At 41.0% G+C, this 24155-nt stretch overlaps 1 protein-coding gene across 3 annotated transcripts in view; it reads right to left on the bottom strand.

Annotated features, from left to right (window-relative positions):
* The window catches only part of LOC105478738 (sorting nexin 9), a 124771-nt gene that overhangs the window by 78342 nt on the left and 22274 nt on the right, over positions 1-24155 (bottom strand). For all 3 annotated transcript variants that reach the window (XM_011736342.3, XM_011736341.2, XM_011736344.3), the window contains exon 2: positions 1499-1585. In XM_011736342.3, coding sequence (XP_011734644.1) covers positions 1499-1576 — 78 coding nt within the window. In that variant the 5' untranslated portion in view covers positions 1577-1585. The remainder of the gene's footprint in view (positions 1-1498; positions 1586-24155) is intronic.

Below are 24155 nucleotides of genomic sequence, written 5' to 3'. Positions count from 1 at the left end.
GGAATCCCAACACTTGCAAGGCAGAGACGGGAGGGACACAAGAGGACAGCCAGCAAGGCTGGGGAGAGGGGTGTGGGATCCAACATGTTCTACAGTGCAGACACAACAAGCTTCCTTCTGGTAACATTTAGTAAGAAACACTGGCATGCAGGCCTCTCTGGAAAACAGGGAGCATAGGGCAAGGGCCAGGTTTCCTATCTTTGTATCTCCAGGGTACGTCTCCCAGGACTGCACATACATTAAGTACGTGAGTGACAGTCACGAGCGAGAGGACACAGAAGAGACACATTGTAGTGTGGGGTCCAGAGGCGGAGGCGTGGACCAAGGACAGGGATGCAAGGGCAGTGTCACGAAATCAGCCAGGTGAAGAAAGGGGTAACGACAGGTTCAAGTTTTACTCAGTTTACAAAGACGAATTCTCCCTATCTGCTTTTGCTCCTTCTCCCTCTATATGAACCTGCAATGAAATACTATTAATCAATACAATTTTTGCTGCAACATTATTTCAAATGATGTTCATCTCATAATTTTGCTACATATTTTAAGAACAGTTACAAAAAGTTACATGTAAAAAGGACAATTAAATGTAATGAGACAAATATCACACAGAAATAATGGAAAAAACCATAAGAGAATCTTGGGCAAAGATTGGACAAAAAATGAATATTGTTTGCCTCTAAGCTTCCTGGCAACACAGACCATAACAGAAATCCAACAGTCTATGAAGATTTTATTTCATGCAACAAAATGTGCCCAATCTCCAGGAGAAAGAACCTGAGATAAGAGGTCACATAGATGCTTATCAGGGAGGGCATAATAAACCTAGTTATATAAGCAGAGACACACACACATCTGAAGAGTGTGTGCATGTATGTGTACATATGTATACATATGAGTGTACCTTGAAGATGCATGTATGTATATGTATGTACACAAGATCAAACAGGGTTTTGTAAAGATGCAGAAACGCTTTTTTTATATATAGTTGCTTCTTGTTCAAATAAAAGCTGAGGCAATATCTTGTAATTCAGCAAAGGGAACTCCACTGGGAGCTGAGCTAACTCCACTGGAGCTGGTCTAAGTATATTGCTTTCTGGCAATCTAATCTGATTTAGGAAAAGAGCTTAGAAAAATGATGATAGGATCAATCAGTTAAGACATTGAGGAAAATCACCATCATCTTCTACTTATTCTAGAGACACAGTATTATCGTGCTAGGGGTAAACACACTGAACTACGTTCCAGGACAATTATGGAGTACCTAAAAGGTAAGATAAACATATCAAGGAAGATACAAAATAAGCAGACATAATAAACTCAATTACATACACAGCTGTCTTTAGGGAATATTTTCCTATATTTATATAATAGCTTCTTACTTCACCATCAATATTTCATAAGCAACAAGAAAAAAATCATGTGGGTTTGAATGATTAACTTACAAAAAAATAAATAAGTCCACATGGGACAATCAGATTTGAATGTACAGTTCTCTTACCGGATTTGTGATTGTGATGATTTCTCCTTCATTAACCGTCAGTTCATTATTTCCAGGTTCAGCAGCAAAATCATACATAACCCGAGCCTATCAGGAGTGGAGAGGAAAAGAGGATGTTACAAACATAGATGGCGCAGTAAAAACACAAAAGGTGTACAGTTCACTTTCTAAGCACGCTGGTATGAACATGATAGTGGCTGCGGCTGTTTTGGAAGAAAGGAAGACATTACCAAAATGACTCATCTGCTCTACTGTGAGGAAGAGTAACACCAAGGGCGAGAGCCCTGTTCTGTTCTGGAGGCAGGGAAGGTTTCTGGCAGCTGCCCACACTGCATTTAGAGATCAGCCCTAAAAAAGTTACTCAAAATATACCTATTTTGGTTGAGTGCAACAGCTCACACCTGCAATCCTAGCTACTTGGGAGACTAAAGAGTAAGAGGATTGCTTGAGGCCAGGGGTTCGAGACCAGCCTGGGCAATAAAGTGAGATTCCATCTCTACCAAAAAATTAAAGAAAAATTAGCTGGGCATCGTAGCCAGCACCTGTAGCATCAGGTACTCAAAAGACTGAGGCAGGAGGATTGCTTGAGCCCAGGAGGTCAAAGTTACAGTGAGCCGGGATCATGCCACTGCACTCCAGCCTGTGCGACAGAGTGAGACTCTGCTGTCTCTTAAAAAAACAAAACAAAACAAAACAAAAAAGCAAAAAACAAAAACCCCCCACCTATTTCATTAACAACAACAACAACAACAGATTATGCTCTTCCTCTTAGGAGGTAAGCCTGGAAATACACAAACTGTTCATTCTGGGAACAATGACTCTCAGAAACTGAAGAGAGAGGCACACACACACGCACACACATCTAAGATTCACACATCTTCAGAAGAATCCCTTGCTATTAAAATGTTCACTGCTCCTTATCTAATAAGAATGATAATACAGCATCTTTAACCACATTAACTCCGAAATGTGATCTGAGTACTCTTCCACCATACCAACACTTACCTAGGGCAGTGTGTGCCGGTCAAGTTACCTAACAGCCATGATTTTAAAATGTTTCCTTAAAATAAAAGCTTTTCTTTATTTTTCCAGACAGAGTTTCACTCTGTCACCCAGGCTGGAGTGCAGTGGTGCCATCATGGTTCACTGCAGCCTTGACCTACCAGGCTCAAGCAATCCTCCCACCTCAGCCTCCCCAGTAGCTGGGACTGCAGACGCGTGCCACCGTGCCCAGCTATTTTTTGTAGAGATAAGGTTTCGCCATGTTGCCTAGGCTGGTCTGGAACTCCTGGGCTCAAGTGATGTTCCTGCCTCAACCTCTCAAAGTACTGGGGTTACAGGTGTGAGCCACTGTGCCCAGCCCTAAATGAAATCTTAATTTCATATAAGACAGACTAGGACAAAGCTGTTCTGGCTGGAGTGAGGAGGGACTGCTCTTGCAGGCTCTTCCTCAAGAGGATCCTTGAGACAGGGTCCAGAAACACTGATGCCTTGGAACGCTGCTATGCGTGCATTCCGAGAGAGAGTCACCGTGGTAAAAACAAAGTACATGTTTAAAATGTTTTATATATACCTTTATAATATATAATACATATTTTTAAACCCCGTTCAAATTCTAAGTGATTGTCTTTCACAGACCTGTCTTCCTGAAGTCTATCCTATAAACTGGGCATCACATGTGCCTAGGAAACATATGGTTTAAGAGCAATTGTTTGTCCTAAAAGGCAAATTCAAGTTTAGCGACAGGGCTAGTCTAACAGGACTAATGCAAGTGCACTAATTTAACATATTTATTGAACACCCCACCGTATGGCAGAAACTTGAAAGGCCCTTTTGTTGGCCATCGCCCTTTCTATGTATTCGCTTAATGATGCCTGAAATTAGTTTAATGAGAATAAAGGTTCATATTTAGTCATAACAGACTAAGAAAAAAAAGCCAAAATACTATTTTGAAATACTAAAAACTAGTAAGATGGATTGATGGATGAGTATGCGACAAAGCAGGCACTGAATCTAGATGGTGGGTCTATGGCGTTCAATTCCAACCTTTCTCCATGTCTAAAATGTTTCCTAGTAAACTGATGGGAAGAAACAAATGGTGGGAGAGCCTGTGAGTCAAGACATCCCAGCAGCTCCCCACCTCCACCTCCACCCTCGGAGGCTGGGACCCGAGTGGAGAGCATGGCAGGGCGCCCAGGCCAGCAGGGCGGCTCCCTCAGGGCGTCATGAAGGACAAAGCAGTCGTGCTGAGGTGTTTTCCTGACACGGCTGCAAAGGTGGACAGAATTCTGCTTGTCATGTTATGTAGTGTTTGTTTTTGTTTTTCGTGAGACTGAGTTTCGCTGTTGTTGCCCAGGCTGGAGTGCAATGGTGCCATTTGGGCTCACTGAAACCTCTGCCTCCTGGATTCAAGTGATTCTCCTGCCTCAGCCTCCCAAGTAGCTGGGACTACAGGCACCCACCACCATACCCAGCTAATTTTTGTATTTTTAGTAGAGATGGGGTTTCACCATGTTGGTCAGGCTGGTCTCAAACTCCTGACCTCAGGTGATCCAACCACCTTGGCCTCCCAAAGTGCTGGCATTACAGGCGTGAGCCACCACGCCCGGCTGGGGTAGTTTTTGTTTTTGTTTTGTTTTTGAGACACAGTCTCACTCTGTCACCAGGCGAAAGTGCAGTGGCCCAATCTCGGCTCACTGCAAACTCTGCCTCCTGGATTCAAGCAATTCTCCTGCCTCAGCCTCCCAAGGAGCTGGGATTACAGGCACACACCATCACACCCAGCTAATTTTTGTATTTTTAGTAGAGACGGGGTTTCACCACGTTGGCCAGGATGGTCTCGATCTCTTGACCTCATGATCCGCCCACCTTGGCCTCCCAAAATACTGGGATTAAAGGGTGAGCCACAGTGCCCGGCTGGTGTTTTTTAAAAACATGTTGCATCAACCTCGATCCTTCCTGCCATGAGGACAAACAGGAGAGAAACGCGGGCAAGGGACGGACTGGAAGCAAGCGACTCCTCAGAGAGGAGCCCGGGAGCAGCAAAGCCACACTCGGCACGAGGAACCTGCTGTTGTGCTATTGGTCCTCAAGAATCCTACTGAAATTTTAAAAAATCCAGCCGAATCCAATTAGTTTCCAAACATAGAATACCTAAGCCTCTTGTTTACTAAGCTTAGAATGTAGTGAAACAGAATGTGAAACAAGTGAGAAAGAAAGAAATGGAAACGGCCTATTTAAAAAACATTTAAATATTACTAAGCACTTACTCACTGCTACGGTTAAGAGGGTTTGGACCCTCCAAAACTCGTGTTGAAACTGAACCCCCAAGGCAGTGGTGTTGGGAGGTGCGGCAAATGGGGGTGTTTAGGTCACGCAGGCTTTGTCCTCACGAGGGGATCAACACTGCTACAAAAAGGGCTCGTGGGAGTGGGTTTACTCTCACCCATCCTTCTGTTGTGTGAGGACACAACACCCCCTTCCCCTGGAGGAGGGGGCACTCAAGGCGCCGTCTTGGAAGCAGAGCCAGGCCCTGCCCTGCCAGCACCTAGATCTTGAATGGCCTGCCTCCACAATTATGAGGAATAAATTCTGTTCTTTGTAAGTTACCCAGTCCTAGATCTCCGTTGTAAGCACAAAACAGACAAGGACACTCACAGAAAAATGTTTATAAACTTTGTAAGTTTATTTAAAACACTGAATTAAGATTTAAACAGATGCTTCTTACAAATCTGAACTGAGAATAATTCTGGAGGACAAAAGGATTTAATAACCATATCTCCAAATGAGTATAACATGTCAATAAAAAAAAATACTATTCTATTCAGCCTAGAGATGCTAAAGCTTCAATGAAACTGAAAGCCTTTGGGTGTCATCTCCCAGCACCCCTCTTTTCTCTTTCCTATCCTTGCATTTTGCCTATACCTGGTTTCTCACTTTCCCCTTCTCACCCTCTTGTTTACCACTAACAGTATCCAAACAGACAGAGAGGCTGGCCTCAACCCCAATTGCCAGTCTATTTTCCATGTGGCCTTTGAAAGAAATGGTCCATTTTCCTACACTGCCTTTTCCACTGTTAGCTATACTTCAAGAACTCATTCTTCAACTATTTCCAAGAGCTAAATTTCCACCTAGTCCTGGTCAGTGGATAACTCCAAACTATATATTCAATACATATTGTCAACCACAACTAATCTCTTCAACAGAAATTTCAAAAAGTGTTACAGATGACATGAATGGCTACTAGACATCAATCTCACATATCTGTTCCATTAACTACTAATCTACTTAGCAGTAAAATAAACATTAATGGATTCAAAGCTCTCCATTCAATGCTCCAGACACCAGAATACCAAGTGTGCAAGCACACATCTGCCCACAATGTGCATAATCCATTCTTAACACATACTTCCTTTTCTGAGAGGAGAGGAGTATGACAATATGCATTCTAACTGACCTATGTTGTACATATCTCTTATTCTGTCTGCCCCACATCCCTTCCTTTTGGAAACTGGATTATCAGAATTCTTTCTCAGAGCTCTTTGGTATGGGAGCTGGGGACAGTGCTCCTTCTCTCTGGTATTGTTGTCAATGGCTAACTGGCTGAGGTGTGGAGAAAGTCTGTCTGAAAAATGAAGTCAATGTAGCACAGAATGACAAAGAGAAACAGTGTCCTGTTTGAAGGACAAGCTTGGCACTCATTCCCCACCATGGAAGACTTCTCTGTTACTGGAGCCGATGTATCTTCTTTCGTGCTAATGTGAGTCCACATCTTGTCACTTGCAACCTAGAGAGTCCAAGTTAATACAAACCAATAACCCCAAACCAAAGAATTTATTAAGGAAACATTCTAGGTAAAAAAAAAAAAGCAACAAAAAACAAAAACAAAACAAAACCAAAAAAAACTGGCCATAAGAACTAAGAACTACCTGTATTTATTATGCAAAAATGAAAACAAACAAAAAAAAACCTAGATCCTAAAATGAACAACAACAGAGAATTAAACAGTTCCAAATAGGAAGGAAAAAAAATCCACAAAACTCTGGCAATAAAAAAAGTTCATATGAGGGTTAGAATGCAAAAGCTAAGGCCCCATTCTTAAGTATCTACCTCTCTGACTGCATATAAATCACAATTACATCTTGGGGAAAAAGCAGTAAATCTTCAACAGTGTTGCTCCCCATCTTTAAAACAGAAAAGTACAACTAAAAAATAAAATATGTAAATCTTCAGAAATTTGAGGGAAAGGAGGACTTGACACCCTTGAGAAGTGAAGTTCTGCATAAAGAGTAGGTAATATTTCTATATATAACTAGTTTACCTCTTTAAATGGTAAGCTTGTTTAACTTAAGCACATTCATGACTTGTAAAATTTTATAATATTTAATGCCTTCCTCAATCTTATCTTGACTTATCAGAAGAAACAGAACTTACTTTCACAGACCTTGAATGTTATTATGCTATTAATATATGTTGATGTATTTGTCCTTAATCTAAATGATGAAGGCATAAATGCTTTTCAATACAAGTCGTCCCTCCTTCTCCACGGTTTTACGTTCCTCAGTTTCAGTTAACTGCTATGAAATGCAGTTGGAAAATATTAAATAGAAAATTCCAGAAACAAACAATTATGAGTTTTAGAGTCCATGCCGTTCTGAGTAGCATGATGCAATCTCACACTATGCCACCCAGGATGTACGTGAATCATCCCTTTGCCCAGCATCTCTGCGCCGCAGACACCGCCCACCCGACAGTCATTGTAGTAGCCGTCCCAATTAGCAGACTGACTATCAGGCATGGCAGTGCTCATCTTCAAGTCATCCTTATGTTACTTATCATGATCCTGACGTGTAAGAGTGGTGTTGCTGGCACACTACAATAACTGTTCTATTTTACTATTAGTTATTCTTGTTCATCTCTTACTGTACCTAATTTATAAATTAACTTTGTCATAGACATGTATAGAAAAAACATAGTACACATAAGGTTTGTTACAATCTTTGGTTGCAGGCATCCCTGGAGGTCTCGGAACATATCCCCCATCCATACAGGGAACTACTGCTTATCAGTGATTTCCACAGCTTTTGTTCAACCTTGTGCTTACTCCATTGTTATTTGAACCAAATACAGAATGTAATAGTTATCATCATGAAATTTCAAGCTATTAGATTCAACCAATTGCTCCAATCTACTAAGAGCTTTCTGAATTCTGAAGCCATCACCCAGTTCTCCCTTATCTTTTCCTGCTGGGAGTCATCGGAAAGCCGCACACTTTCTGTAGAAAAAGCACACTTTCTACAGTTTCACCAGTGTCATTATTCAAATTGTTAAACTATGGCAGGGCCAACTCAGCTGCACGTGGTAAGAAGCTCCAAGGGGATGTGGGTCAATTAATTATTATGTTCTCAGAATGTTGCTCTTAAAATTTCCAAAGAAGGAAATGAAGTTTCCTTAAATGTTTAGAAGCAATTTCTTTAATAATCCATTCAAAAGTATAGTCAAGATGAAAGAAACTTTTAACAGTTGTTCTAGTAAAATATCTTTTCCCAACAGAAGAAATTTCTAAAAAGAATTGGTAGCAGCAATTGAGAATGAATAAAAATTTTAAAATATTTTGTATGTAAAATTTTCAGGAATAAACTACTGGTGAATTGATATGTTCTTTAAACATGTTTTTTCCTAAAATAGGTTTGTATCTGTTATTCTGAAATAAATGCACTTACAGTAATTTGTTAAACTGATGGTCAATTAGACAAGCAGTTGGGGAAATTTTCAAGTCAAACAGAAATGTAAATAGAAATTCACTGAGTAGAATTATAAATTCCAAATAAATACTTAAACTTAAATCTGAGTGTAACAAAAGGCAATTGTACAATTCTAGGGGAGCAGAGTTCCAAATACTTAAAATACATAAATCAAATCGTACCATACTCTTCCAAACTACACTTCCTCTCTCTAGTTCACTCATGCAGAACAGCTCTGGAAAGTACTCAGACCACAGGAAATATGAACTGAGGCTACACTATAACCAGACTTCTACAGATTAGGATGATTTTAAGAGTCATTCTACCCACACTCACCCAGATCAAAGCTTCTATATGCGGTGTACACAAGAACAATTAGACAAAGATATCTTAACAGTGATTTGATGTGGTGGCATCAACTAGCCATATCACACGTACCATCACCATTACCAAGTAATATGCCAAAACAGATACTTCTGAAACCCACGTGTGACTGCCTGTTCTGTGCCTTACTTCATAATTAAACACACAAAACTTTAATTTAATTGGATATTTTATTGTATTTGAGAGACCACATCTCACTCTGTCACCCAGGCTAGAGGGCAGTGGTGCAATCATGGCTCACTGCAGTCTCGAACTCCTGGGCTCAAGCGATCCTCCTGCCTCAGCCTCCTGATAGGACTATAGGCACATGCCACCACTCCTGGCTAATATTTTATTTTTTAAAGAGACACGATCTCACTGTTGCCTAGGCTGTTTTTTTAAGGCCATGTCAAAATGGCTGTATCATACAAAACACTTTGATTTGAATGCTTTAAACGAGGGGTTGCTTTTCCTTTCTCTGCACAGGACCAGATAGTAAATATTTTAGAGTTTGCAGGCCATTCAGTCTGTCTCTGCTGCTGCAGTGCAAAAGCCACCACAGACAATATATAAACAAATGGATATGACCGCGTTCCAATGGAACTTTATTTACAAACTGCACATGACAGGCTAGATTTTGTTAATGGGTCCAAATTTGCTGACCCCTATAACATGACCTGGAACAAAATTATTATGTAAAAATCACTAATCTTAACATAAGGCAGAAGTCATAAAGGAAAGAATATTTTCAATTCAGATCACAAGGTGTTAATCTTCTAATACATAAAGAGTTTCTGGAACTCAAGATAAAGACCAGCAACCTAATATAAAAATGGGCAGAGGAACAAACAGTTCATTAAAGAATACAATGGCCCTTAAATGTAGGACAAAATGCTCAATCTCACACAGTAAGAAAGACAAATTAATCTGGTAGACATTGCCAGATCCCCACTGCCTCAATTTGGGGTTGTACTATTTAAACTTCTACCAGTATTATATACAAAAGTAACACTTTTCTACAGCTTCACAAACAGAATAAATAACTCCACTTTTGTACTTCTGCAAATCAGATGCTAAGGAATGCTACCCCAATATAGCTTCTACTAACAGGCAACTGATTAAACCAGGCTATGCCATCAAAATGGAATATTATATAGCAACAAGAGAAGGAAAACAATCTATATACTCAGACATGGAATGAATACATGGTCAAAAAAGGTCGACTGTGGAACAGGGCATATAGCATGCTCCCTTTTTCATGAGTAGAATATTTATATTTGCCAGTATTTCCATAAAGAAGCATTAGATAAATAAAACAAGAAATTAATTTTGAATTGGTCACCTAGAAAGATGAGAGAAGAAAATTAGTGATAATACAAGTGGAAGTGACATTTCTCATTATGTTTCTTTTCATATCATTTAATTTTAACTGTGTGTGTGTATATCACCTGTCCAAGAACTCTAAATTAAAATGAGAGGAAAAAGACATCATGTACAGTAATGGCAAAAGATGAAATATTTAGGAATAAACTTAAGAAATGTGTAAAACCTATCTGGAAAAAAACTTTAGAATTTCTCAAATGACACAGAAAATTGGAAAAAATGGAGAGTATGTGATAAGGTTTGGCTGTGTCCCCACCCAAATCTCACCTTGAACTGTAATAAACCACAAGGGTCAAGGGCAGGGCCAGGTGGAGATAACTGAATCATGGGGGTGGTTCCCCCATACTGTTCTCATGGTAGTGAATACGTCTCATGAGATCTGATGGTTTTATAAAGGGGAGGCACCCTGCACAAGCTCTCCTGCCTGCCACCATCTAAGATGTGCCTTTGCTTCTCCTTTGCCTTCCACCATGATTGTGAGGCCTCCCAAGCCATGTGGAATTGTGAGTCCATTAAATCTCTTTTCTTTATAAATTATCCAGTCTCGGGTAGTCTTTACTAGCAGTGTGAGAACAGACTAACACAGCAAGGTAGAGTGTAACAATGGCCGCAGTAAATCCTCCCACCCCTATATCAATACCAATTTGCAATATGACTTTGTCACTCCTCCCATCAAGACTCTGGATGATGGCCGGGTGCGGTGGCTCACGCCTGTAATCCCAGCACTTTGGGAAGCCGAAGCAGGTAGATCACCTGAGCACAGGAGTTTGAGACTAGCCTGACCAACATGGAGAGACCCCGTCTCTACTAAACATACAAAAATTAGCTGGACGTGGTGGCGCATCCCTGTATCAAAAAGACACAGGCACCAACCTGAAGAAGAGCTTGCTGTCCAAATGTGGAATACAAGCATCAATAGGGATAATGACCGCAATGGACTGAAACACTGAATTTGCTTAAACTCATGAGTTCATAATTATAAAACTAATTGGTTATCATTATAGAATAGTAGGAAACGAATTCATTTTGACAACTGGTAAATAAAGGCAAAAAAAAAAATCAACCATTTATCCTTTAAAAACTGTACTATTAAGTAACCAAGTACTAGATAAAAGTTTCTCTTTATACAAGTATTTCAGTTGGTAAATGAAGGAATAATAGAATGAGATCATTTTTTTCAATCCCTAAAGATTTAATTCATCTAAGCATAGTGCATCACAAAGACAACCAGACATTACTTGCCTTCTGATGGAACACAATCCCAGTTATGAAATATACTTGGAAAAAAAAGAATGTGAATCTTATTCATCCTCTAAACCCTAGTAACAATTTACAAGAAATACAAAAGGATATATTAAACTATGTAATGAGGGTAAGGTAAGAACCAGGTACTACGAAACCCATTCTAACAAGTAAGTCCCAAAGACAAAAACAAGTACGGGATAAGGGTTAGGGGTGAGGTAATGGAACCTATAAATGAAGAGAAGATTGAACATAATAGCAATATGTAGACTTTATTAGGATTTTGAATCCAACTGCAGAAATGATTATGAAATCTGAATTCTTAAAGGACTGTGATATTTAAAAGTATTCATTTTTTAGGCATCGAAGTAGTACTGATTATATTTTTAAAAGACTTTCCTCTTTCCTCCCCATCTTTAGAGGTATACACGAAAATACTTATAAATGAAGTGTTAAAATACCTGCCATTTCTTCAAAAATAATGCAGGAACAAGAGACACTGATGGGGTCTTGATGAAATAAAAAGGATATGAGCTGGTCGGTTGCCAAAGGTGGACAGGGGTTACAAACAGCTTTATTATACTCTTCTACTTTTGAATGTGTTTGGCATGATCCACAATAAAAGGTCTTTTTAAAAAACCGTAAAAAACATCAAAGAAAATAAAATCTTAGGAGATTTTCTAAAAATACTCTTGCAGTAGAGGAGGACTTTATGAAATAAAATCGACAAGTCCTTTACAGGGAGAATGGGAGAAATGTCTCTTCACCCAAAATAAAACATACCTACCTGGCAACAGCCTATACACAAGCAAGATAAAAATCAGTAACAGGCCGGGCATGGTAGCTCATGCCTGTAATCCCAGCACTTTGGGAGGCTGAGGCGGGTGGATCACCTGAGGTCAGGAGTTCAAGACCAGCCTGGCCAACATGGTGAAACCCTGTCTCTACTAAAAATACCAAAAAAAAAAAAAAAAAAAAAAATTATCTGGGTATGGTGGTGGGTGCCTGTAATCCCAGCTACTGGGGAGGCTGAGGCAGGAGAATCACTTGAACCTGGGAGGTGGAGGCTTCAGTGAGCCGAGACTGAGCCACTGCATTCCAGCCTGGGCAACAAGAGCAAAACTCCATCTCAAAACAACAACAAAAATATCAATGACAATCTGGGGAAAATGTTTGCAATTTGTAATACAGACTAAAGATTGGTTCTGCTACTCTATATAAAGAGTACGAATCAGTAAGAAAAAAATGGTTTTTAAAATGTAAAACCTTACTCAGAAAAGAATATAAAATGAAACAGTTATTTTTTCACCTATCAATCTGGCAAAAAAACAAAAGCAAAACTCTGCTAACACCATGTTGGTAAGGGCATAAGGTTTAGGGAAACAGGTATCCTTACATTGCGCTAACAGGAGAGGCAATTTGGTAATGCCTATCAGGATTACAAACACACATGTATCTTAATGAGAAATTCTAGGAACTTATCCTCTAGAAATACACTTTTGCAAACTGACATATATACACGGCTATTCACTGCAGCGCCACCTGGAATAGCAAAAGACCAAACACAACCTAAAAGGTGGGACTAGTTCATCAAGTATGGGATCTCTACGAAATGGAGTACTACAGCCAAAAGAACAAGACTTGCTTACTTCTCTGGTGTGGAATGATCTCTAATGTATTCAACGACAAAATAAAGCAGGCACAGGATCTGTGTAGGAAAGAGGGCACGGCGACGCAGTACATGCATTTGCTTGTGTATGCACAGGAAATCTCAGTAAGAATGTAAAAGACATTGGTAACACTGCCCCTGAGGAGAGAAGATGATTAGGGAGAGGAGAGGTAGGAGAGGAATTTTCAGTGGGGTGTTTTTGCACTTTTTTAGTGTGGTGGGTTTTTTGTTTTTGTTTTTGTTTTTTTTTTTTAACATCAACCTATTATCTAGTCAAAAAAAATTAAAAATTTAAAGCACTGTCTTGGATTGTCTCTACCTAGGATGCTCAGAGTCATGTTGCAAACACCAAAATTTATGAAAGAATGCTTCCCTGATTATAACAAAGCACAAAATACTCCAAAGTGTAACGAAAAAGCTGATTAGATGGCAAACAGAATCTGTATTAAAGGCCACATAAAAGGGGGTAAACAATATTCTTAAACTTCTCATTCTGAGAATAATTTCAGTGTATATAAATACATACCTACACTTTTATTAATACAACAACAAAAGCAACATAAGTTAAAAAGGAAAAGTTTCTAAAAGTGCCAAAGGGCACTAGTGCTCATTGTTTTTAAAATATCCCTCAAAATGTTATACATCTGCCATACGTGTTTGCATGTACACAACTAGTCAAAGCACATACATGCACGGAAGCAATTAGAACCACAGTATATGCTTACATGTTCTTAACATTTCTTATGTGCTTTTCTACATTTCATTTATTTAGGAGTTTTATTTATTCATATTTTCTCTTAGGACACTTCACATCAGCATAGCTACTTTGTTCTTTATCATAGCTGCAAGGTTACTAACCCACTATTTAACACCTAGGGTAAGGCACATTAAAACTTACTTTGCTGTGGCTAAGAAAATAACCTCACCACCAGCCCCAAATTAAAATAGCTTTTTGCTTTTCCCAATTGTAGAACTATATGCTCATTGGGGGTGGGGAGACAGGAATACAAATACAGAAAAGTTTAAAATCAAACAGTAGCAAATACCAAACCCAGAGACAACTAGCAGAAACTTACTCCCAGTTAAGAATGCCTATGTCCCACACCCTCACCAGTGTGTGTATTTACAAGGTCTCACTTCCTCCCCAAGGGGGGAGGAAATGTAATTACTGGCAACACACCAGTGATAAGCTGGCTTTGAAGCCAGGCACACAGGTTCAAATCCCCATGCCACTGTTTTACCAGTCTTGAAAACTTGGACCAATTCCTTAAAGTCTCAGTCTCGAACTGCCTGTGCCTTGTGACACAAATGAGAAATGAGTAATAAAAATAAAGCCCATAGAACAGGGACTGGCACATAGGGCCCAGTAAATGCAGGCTACCATGACCTTTCCTTTCTTTTTTTTTTTTTTTTTTTAACATTACATGTACATTCGCATGTACTAAGAATTGTGGCATAACTATTTCCTATTTCCAGTCCACCAAAGGTTCTGGAACTAGCCTAGAGTTCAAGGGAAAGTAAAGGGCCTGATAACTGATTCCTACAAAAGGTGGTTCTGCTACTTCGCCAGACAGTAAGGGAACCAGACATTCCCCTACCCACTAGTCACCTGTGAAACAGTAACAACAGTTACTGCATACATATAATTCAAATCCCAGAATGATGGAGGGGAAGATAGAAAGTGTGTCTGAAGAAGTAATGTCAAAAATGTCCAATTTGTGAAAACTATAACCCACAGATCCTAGAAGCTGAATAAATTCCACAGAAAACAAAACAAAACAAAACAAAGAAAACCACAAAAAGAGTCAAGTTTCAGAACATCAGCAACAAAGAGAAAAACCTTAAAATCAGAGAAAGGAGAAAAACAGATATATTATTACATACAGTGGAGCAAAGAATAACTGCAGAATTCTCAAGAACAATATGATACAAGCCAAATTCCATCTTAAAAGTGCTGAAAAATAACAAAAACTATCAACCTAGAATTCTATATCCAGCAAAAACATCTTTCAAAAATGATGGCGTAATAAAGGCATTTCAGACAAAAGCTGAGGAAGAATGTCTCACCAGCAAAGCAATACTACAGGAAATGTCAAACGTGCTTTTACCAGAACGAAAATGATACTAGATGGAAAACTGAATCCACACAAAAGAAGGAAGAGCACCAGGAATGGTAAATACAAGGACCATGCAAAAAAAAAAAAACAAAAAACAAAAACTCACCGTTTAATTTTTCTGAAAGAAAACTAAGAAGATAACTGACTTTTAAAACAAGAATAACAACAACATATTTTGGAGTCTATAATACTGGGGAATAAAATGTATGACAAAAATACAAAGGCCAGGCACAGTGGCTCATGCCTGTAACCTCAGCATTTTGGAGGCCGAGGTGGGCAGATCACATAAACAGGAATTTAAGACCAGCTGGGGCAAAGTGGAAAGAACCTGTCTCTACAAAAATTACAAAAATTAGCTGGGCACGGTGGTCTGCACCTGTAGTCCTAGCTACTTGGGAGGTAGAGGTGGGAGGATCACTTGAGCCCAGGAGGTTGAGGCTGCAGTGACCTGTGATTACACCACTGCACTCCTGCCTGGGTGACAAAGCAAGACTCTGTCTTAAAAAAACAAACAAACAAATAGCACATAGGACAGGAAAGGGAAATAGAAGTCTACTGTTACAGAGTTCTTATGTGCGAGGTGCTGTAGTATCTGAATTTCAAATGCCCTAAGATACACATGCTTATTGTGAACCTGAGAGTGATCATGGAAGGGAGAGGGAGGGAGGGAGGGAGGAAAAAATGGAAAGGAGGATTGTGAATTCTGAGAACCATGGCCTAATGTAAAGCAGCTTTTGATGTCCAGTAATCAGACATTTCATTATTTCAAATTAATTTCTACTCCAATTATTTCAAATAATTATAGTTTTGGAGTATGTGTAAAATTCAGATATACTTCTTTAAACAACAGAAGTCAAACTAAATCAATGGCTGGTGGGAATATAAAATGGTACAGCCATGGTAGAAAACAGTTTGGCAGTTCCTCCAAAAGTTAAACACGGAATTACCATATGATCCAGCAAATTCCACTCGAAAGAACTGAAAGCAGGGACTTGGATACTTGTACACCAAAGTTCACAGCAACACCACTCACAATAGCCAAAAGGAGGCAGCAACCCAAATGTCCATCAATAGATGAACAAACAAAATACAAAGGAATATTATTCAGCCATAAAAAGAAATGAAATTCGGATACATGCTACATTACAGATGAACCTTGAAAACATTATGCTAACTGAAATAAGCCAGACACAAAAGGACAAATAGGCTGGGCACGGTGGCTCATGCCTGTAAATCCCAGCACTTTGGGAGGCAGAGGCAGTTGAATCACTTGAGGTCAGAAGTTTGAGACCAGCCTGGCCAACATGGTGAAACCCCATCTCTACTAAAAATAGAAAAAATCAACTGGGCATGGTAGCAAACACCTGTAATCCCAGCTACTTGGGAGGCTGAGGCAGGAAAATTGCTTGAACCCGGGAGGTAGAGGGTGCAGTGAGCCAAGATGGCACCATTGCACTCCAGCCTGGGTGACAGAGCGAGGCTCCATCTCAAAAAGAAAAAAATGACAAATACATGATTCCACTATGTGAGATACCTAGAACAGGCAAACGAAGCCAGAAAGTAGAATGGGGGTTACCAGAGGATATAGGGAGGGGGAAATGGGGAGTTATTGTTTAATGCAATACAGAGTTTCTATTTGGGATGGTGAAAAAGTTCTAGAAATAGTGGCAACGGTTACATATCATTGCGAATGTATCTAATGTCTCTGAATCATTTACTTAAAATGGTAAATTTTATGTCATGTATTTTTACCACAATTTTTATTCTTTTTTTTTTTTTTTTTTTGAGACAGAGTCTCGCTCTGTCACCCAGGCTGGAGTGCGGTGGCGCAATCTCGGCTGACTGCAAGCTCCGCCTCCCGGGTTCACACCATTCTCCTGCCTCAGCCTCCTGAGTAGCTGGGACTACACAGGTGGCTGCCACCACGCCTGGCTAATTTTTTGTATTTTTAGTAGAGACGGGGTTTCACCATGTTAGCCAAGATGATCTCAATCTCCTGACCTCGTGATCCACCCGCCTCGGCCTCCCAAAGTGCTGGCATTACAGGCGTGAGCCACCATGCCCGGCCATATTTTTATTCTTTTTTAACTAAGATTTTGTATACTTTCTAGAGGTTTATCTATATTTATTCATTTTAGGGTTTTTTTTTTTTTTTTTGAGACAGAGTCTTGCTCTGTCACCCAGGCTGGAGTGCAGAGGCACGATCTTGGCTCACTATAGCCTCCACCTCCCAGGTTCAGGCAATTCTCCTGCTTCAGCCTCCTGAGTAGCTGGGATTACAGGCATGTGCCACCATGCCCGGCTAATTTTTTTGTATTTTTAGTAGAAACAGGGTTTCACCATGTTGGCCAGGTTGGTCTTGAGCTCCTGGCCTCAAGTGATCCACCCGCCTCTGCCTCCGAAAGTGCTGGGATTACAGGCATGAGCCACTGCACCCAGCCTTATCACTATTTTCAAAAGACCATACAAATAAATAAAAATGTACAATTGTGGAATAAACCAGAATGGTACCCTAACTGCATGCTCCTTCCTTCTATGGAGTTAGCCTTATTCAGCTAATAGCTGGTGTACCCAAGCACAGGCCCAGCCCCTGGCAGCCAGCAGTGCCATGCACTGAAAAGTCAAAGAAATGAAGATATCCTCTTAAAAGTGACCTGCCAGGAGGCCTTCGGGAAAAATAAAATACTTTAAATACAGTTACCAAGCATTATCAGATGTACCCAGCTTGACAATGAAAAACCACTATCAAATATTTGCTTAAGGGAGCGCTTGAGGGTTATATGTAGGCCCATGACCTTTACCCCAACTTCAGAAAGTAGAAAAAAAAAGAGAAGCCAAGAGAAGAGACTCCCCCAGCAAACTCGAAAGATAATGTGCATGTGAGCACACCCAGTTGCACTGGGACTCTTGCTTACTCCTCCCATCCACGCGTTGACTACAACTTCGCTATACTCGCCTTCCCATTCGTGTTTAACCCACTTGTCTGTCACATCCTTAAAAAGGAAAAAGAAACTCTCCCTCAACCCCACATATTCCTTTGAGGAATACCTTAACATCAAGAAATTCAAATTTCAGAGAAGTTTTCCACGTGCCCTGTGTCCACTTCATCTGCTACTCACTCTTCACCCTGCACTAGTCAAGCCTTGCCCACACTGACACCACTGAAACGGCTCTGACCAAGGATACCGGCAGCCTTCTTACTGCTAAATCCAATCACCATGCTAGGCCCTCATCCCACCTGACTGCCTGGCTGCATCCGACACTGCTGTCTACTCTTCCTTCTTGAAACACTCTCCTCTCCTCCCCTGGCCTCTCCACACCTGCCCTCCTCTGGTTTTCTTCCCTCCTTTCCACCTTTTCTCCTTGCCCAGGCGTTAGCCAGACCACACTCTAAATGTCTGTGTTCCCCAAGGTTCTGCACTCTTCTTACTCTAGACATTCTCCCTGGGTGACATCCACTCTGACAATGTCACCCGCCATCTTTCTACTGATGAATCCCAAGTCCATTTCTTACATCTTTCCTCCTGAGGTTCAGACTTGTAAACCTGTCGCCTATCAGATTCCTGCACGCAGTTCCAAGGGCACACACACCACATCAAGCAAGGCCTCAACAGCATTCTACACAGAACCTGCCTTCTCTCCAGCATTCCCCAGCCTTCTAGATGGAACCTCTCCTATCCACTCGCCCAAAAGAAACTGAAAGGTACTCCTGACTCCTCCTCTCATTCCTTTCCACCTCTAAGAAAGGCCTGAAATCTACTTTCTAAATATTGCTACAATCTACTCACTTCTCTCCATCCCATGTGTGAGTTCCATAGTCCAAGTCATCTTTAACTATTTTCATTCACTTCAAAAGCCTCCTCCAGGCTTCCCACACCTCCTGAGCCTTGCTCCAATTCCTCTTCCGCCTGCAGCTGCAAGATCTTTTGAATATGCACACTAAGCATTGCCGCTCTTGACTCAAACCTTCCAGTGCTTCCCACAGCTCTTGCAACAAAGTCCAAGCACCATGCCTGGAACACAGTAGATGCTCAACATCTATCTGTTCACTAAATAAACCCCAATGTTAGTATACATGGCTTATAAAGAGGTTGACCATGTATCCTCATCTATCCAGGCCAGCCCCAGTTTATGCCTGTTATCTCAGTGTAATGAAGGGTACCCTCTTTTTTCTTGAAAGTATTCCAGTTTGGACCAAAAAAAAAAGTATATGATCACCTGACCCTGAACACCTCCATGGCCTTATCACTTACAATTCTTACCTTCAATTATAAATTCCAGATTTATTGAACTATTTTCTTTTCTTGAGACAAGGTCTCACTGTCACACAGGCTGGAGTGCAGTGGTGCATCACAGCTTACTGCAGCCTCAAACTTCTGGGCTCAAGTGATCCTACTGCCCCAGTCTCTCAAAGTACTGGGATTACAGGCATGGGCTACCACACCCGGCCTGAACTATTTTCAATTCCAGAAACATGTCACAACCTTCCCTCTTTCTTCGCCTGACCAAATCCTACTCACCTTTCAGGTCTCAGCTTAGATTTCACTAGTGGGAAGCATTCTATGACGTGCAAAATCGGTTAGGTATCCATCCCTCCCATGGACCGCCTTATAACACTACCCTTCCCCTCTCATTTTATGGCTGCTGTACTATTGTTGCTTGTGGACATGTCTATATTCTCTAAACTGTAAGCTCCCTCTCGGTCTTGCTCAGCACAGTACCTGACACAGCCATTGACCAGGTAGCACGGCATCTGCCACCTAAAAGGTGCTTACAGAGTTCAAGTTTCACTGCCATTTCCAAATAAATTCAATCTTACTAAGTTTTCAAAGTATAGAAAATATAGTTTTTTTTTAAATAAAAAACCTCATTTAGTCTAGGTTTACTGACCCAGCTAAAAGAACCAAAAGCCAATACTTTAACAGGCAATCATTAAACTTTTAAATTTATAAATTAAACTTTATTTTGCAAAAAGCCAATGCTTATCCCCTTTCATGTCTTAATTATACTTTTTCTAAACCTCTACCATGGTTTGGGGGAAGAATTTTCTTCTAGTAGCCTACCCAGTTTTTTCTGCTTAAAGTCATCAGAGCCAATTCTAAAATTCTGCATTCTCCGGGTGGGTAAAACCAATGACCAGCTACCAGATTGAAGCTAGGTAGCTGGTATGTTTCTATTTTATCCACACATATTGAATAAGCAGTGATTACCATGGGTGCTGTTCTAGGTGGACATAGTGGTGAAAAGCCAGGAACAAGATGTTCTCCTTCTCTCAGAAGCATTGTTTTAGGAGGAGACAGAGCCATTAACACGCAAAGCAATTCCGGGTGGCAGTGAGAGCAATTACAGAAGCTAATCAGACGATGCGACAGAGTAAGGGCTTTAAAGGAGGTGGCTGAGGAGGGGTCTTGCCAGCGAGGAACGGGGGCTAGGGAGCATGTAGGGTGGGTGGGAGGTGGCAGGAGGCCCAGATAAAGGGCTGTGTAAAGCCAGGTCAAAACAATGCCAGAGGCCAAACAACGCAAAGGTACATTTACCAAGAGAGTTATAAAAATTAATGCCTTATTTTCAGCAGGGCTTCCCTGCTGCTGTTTCTGTGCAAATAAATTAGCATTCAGAGATGAAAAGGAGTATTTACATAACCTACGAATAAAATATACTAAAAAATACATTACAGGATTTTAGCACTACTAAAACCAGAACAGACGACGTGTAACTTATGATGAAGCTTCCTCCCTCCTTGCTGGGCCCACCGTGGAAATTATTAACCTGCCAGCATAGCTACACATAGCCTGGCTCCTTCCCAGCAAGGCTTCTCCACACTCCTGCTTGCCACTTCAATCCCAAACACTCAACAATCGAAATGGATGAAATTTAAAAATATGTATTTTCTAGTAAGAAAACTCCTATAGAATATACAGCATTTGGGTTATTCAGCTTTTCCAAAGATCTACACCAACAGGAAAACTTTAGCCTAACCATTTTTCTTGGTCTTTTTAAAGTGAGCACTACAAGGCTGGGTGCAGTGGCTCATAACTGTGATTCCAGAATTTTGGGAGGTGGAGGTGGGCAGATCGCTTGAGCTCAGGAGTTCAAGATCAGTCTGGGCAACATGGAAAAACCCCATCTCTACCAAAAACACAAAAACTAGCCAAGCGGTGTGGTGCGTACCTGTGGTCTCAGCTAACTGGGAGGCTGAGGTCAGAGGATCACCTGAGCCCAAGAGGTGGAAGTTGCAGTGAGCTGAAATCATGCTACTGCATTCTAGCTTGGGTGACAGAGCCAGACCCTGTCTCAAAAACAAAAACAAAAACAAAAAAACCTACAGACTCTCCTAGTTTCATAAAAAGCTTACTCTGAAAGTATAATTAAGAATCTTTTTTTTTTTTTTTTTTGAGATGGAGTCTTGCTCTGTTGCCCAGGCTGGTGTATAGTAGTAGCGCTATCTGGGCTCACTTCTCCACTTTCCAGGTTCAAGCAATTCTCATCCCTCAGCCTCCCAAGTAGCTGGGACTGCAGGCATATGCCACCACGCTCGGCAAATTTTTGTATTTTTAGTTGAGACTGGGTTTCACCACGTTGGCTAGGCTGGTCTCAAACTCCTGGCCTCAGGTGATCTGCCTGCCTTGGCCTCCCAAAGTGCTGGGATTACAGGTGTGAACCACCACACTCCGCCAAGAAGAATCTTCTCTTAATGACTCAAGTCACCATCATAACCATGAATTATTGTGTAAGGTGAAAGACACTGAATACTTATTTCCCAGCTCTCAGCTTTCATACATGAAAAATGACAGGGTCAGCCTAGATGATCTGCAAGTCTCTGGGCCTTTTCAAAGAATTTAAATACTTTATATCAAAGTATTTAAAGAACATTAATAAAGTGAAACATACAGATCTTTAAGCTACTCAAAATAATACTTCTCCTTAAGGTCATTGACATAAATACACATACAACTAGGTTCCACGAGGAATGCGGGTCTCTGCTTTAAGCCACACTTGGCATGAGGCCAGTAATCTTGTTTTGTTTTGTTTCTTGAGACGGAGTCTCGCTCTGTCACCCAGGCTGGAGTGCAGGGGCGCCATCTCTGCTCACTGCAAGCTCCGCTTCCTGGGTACACGCCATTCTCCCACCTCAGCCTTCCGAGCAGCTGGGACTACAGGCGCCTGCTACCATGCCCGGCTAATTTTTGTATTTTTAGTAGAGATGGGGTTTCACCGTGTTAGCCAGGATGGTCTCAATCTCCTGACTTCGTGATCCGCCCGCCTCGGCCTCCCCAAGTGCTGGGATTACAGGCGTGAGCCACCGCGCCGGCCCAGTATTCTTAACTACGATTTATTTTTATCAGTAGTTCCTCTTCAGGGCAATTTCTCTTCTAGATTCATACAGCTAACATAAACCTCACCACAGAACTACAGCTGGCTTTTACTGCACCACAAAGGTAGGCTTAAGGACATGGTAAAATACTGCCAAAGAGAGTTAAATAGGAAAAATACAATTTGAAGAGCTAACTTCAAGTTTATTACACAAAAATGGAAGAATGAATCATACTTGGACAAAGGAAGAGATTTTGCCTAACAGCAGCCGACAGAGTTGGGAAAAGGGGACCACATTAGGGATTCATCAGATGAGAAGGCAGAGAAGCCAAAGACAATCTAGTCAGGGGGGCTGTAAGGGACACCTGCGCAGCAGGACGGGAACCTCTCACCAGAATTTTGCCAGGATCTTTCGTGCCTTCCAGCTGACCCTTCTTGCAAACCAGTAAACACTGAAAGTGTTACAAAAGCACCTCTGATCATTTTGTAAATTATGATATGGCACTAGGATACTGATTTATTAAGGGAGTCAAGTCAATCAAGTTACAAGAGTAAAGAACAAAACAGTATCAAATTCAGCATCTACTATCAATTCTCTTCGAAGTCCAACATTGGGTCCACAAGAACCATACTCTAACCTAAGCAACCCCAAGAACTAGCCATAGATCTCAAAACTATGACTAATAGAAGAGTATCACACAGCCTGTATTCTACACAGTCATGTTACCAGATTCACCAACGCTCTCTATGCTTTGTATAAAATATGTGGCATGTTGAGCTCCTGCATTTAGCAGGATACTCTCTAGTACACAGGGGCAATTCTGACCCCACCAACTGAGTCACATACCACGAACCAGTTGTGATTACAGTAAGTTATTATTGTAGCCATGCAACTGAATTATTACATAGCTAATGAAACATGAGTTCAAAAAAGAGTAATTGTTTCCAAGAAATCTAAGTAGATGGCTAAAAAGTTTACTGTCAAAATAAGTGTAGTTGAGACAACAGTTAGACAAATGGGGCCTACATTTGCGGTGCAGTAAAAGCCAGCTGCAGTTCTATGGTGAGGTTTACGTTAGCTGTATGAATCTACAAGAGAAATTGCCCTGAAGAGGAACTGCTGATAAAAATAAATCATAGTTAAGAATACTGGGCTGGGCGTGATGGCTCACACCTGTAATCCCAGCACTTTGGGAGGCCAAGGCAGGCAGATCACCTGAGGTCAGGAGTTCGAGAACAGCACGGCCAACATGGCAAAACCCCATCTCTCCTAAAAATACACACACAAAAAAATTAGCCAGGTATGGTGGCAGACGCCTGTAAGCCCACTCGGAAAGCTGAGGCAGGAGAATCACTTCAACCTGGGAGGTGGAGGTTGCAGTGAGCTGAGATCATACCATTGCACTCCAGCCTGGGCAACAAGAGGAAAACTCCATCTCAAAAAAAAAAAAAAGACAAATGGGAAAGGGCCACCCGTGGTAGCTCAAGCCTGTAATCCTGAAATTGTCTTTGCAAAATTATGACTGAGACAATGAAGGAGATCTAACTTAACTGACCCCATCGTGCTTCTAACTTCTAAGCTGTCCTTGTTCACTCCTGGACATAGGCTGAACAAACTTTGGGAATTTATAGTTTAAAACAAAGATGTTTAAAACAACGACGACGGCCAGGCGCAGTGGCTCATGCCTGTAATCCCAGCACTTTGGGAGACCGAGGTGGGCAAATCATTGAGGTCAGAAGTTCAAGACCAGCCTGACCAACATGGTGAAACACCATCTCTACTAAAAATACAAAAAATTAGCCGGGCATGGTGGTGTGTGCCTATA

Source organism: Macaca nemestrina, chromosome 5 (genome assembly GCF_043159975.1).
Source record: "Macaca nemestrina isolate mMacNem1 chromosome 5, mMacNem.hap1, whole genome shotgun sequence".
NCBI lineage: Eukaryota > Metazoa > Chordata > Mammalia > Primates > Cercopithecidae > Macaca > Macaca nemestrina.
The sequence above is the reverse complement of the archived record's forward strand: the minus strand, read 5'-3'. Positions and strand labels throughout refer to the sequence as shown.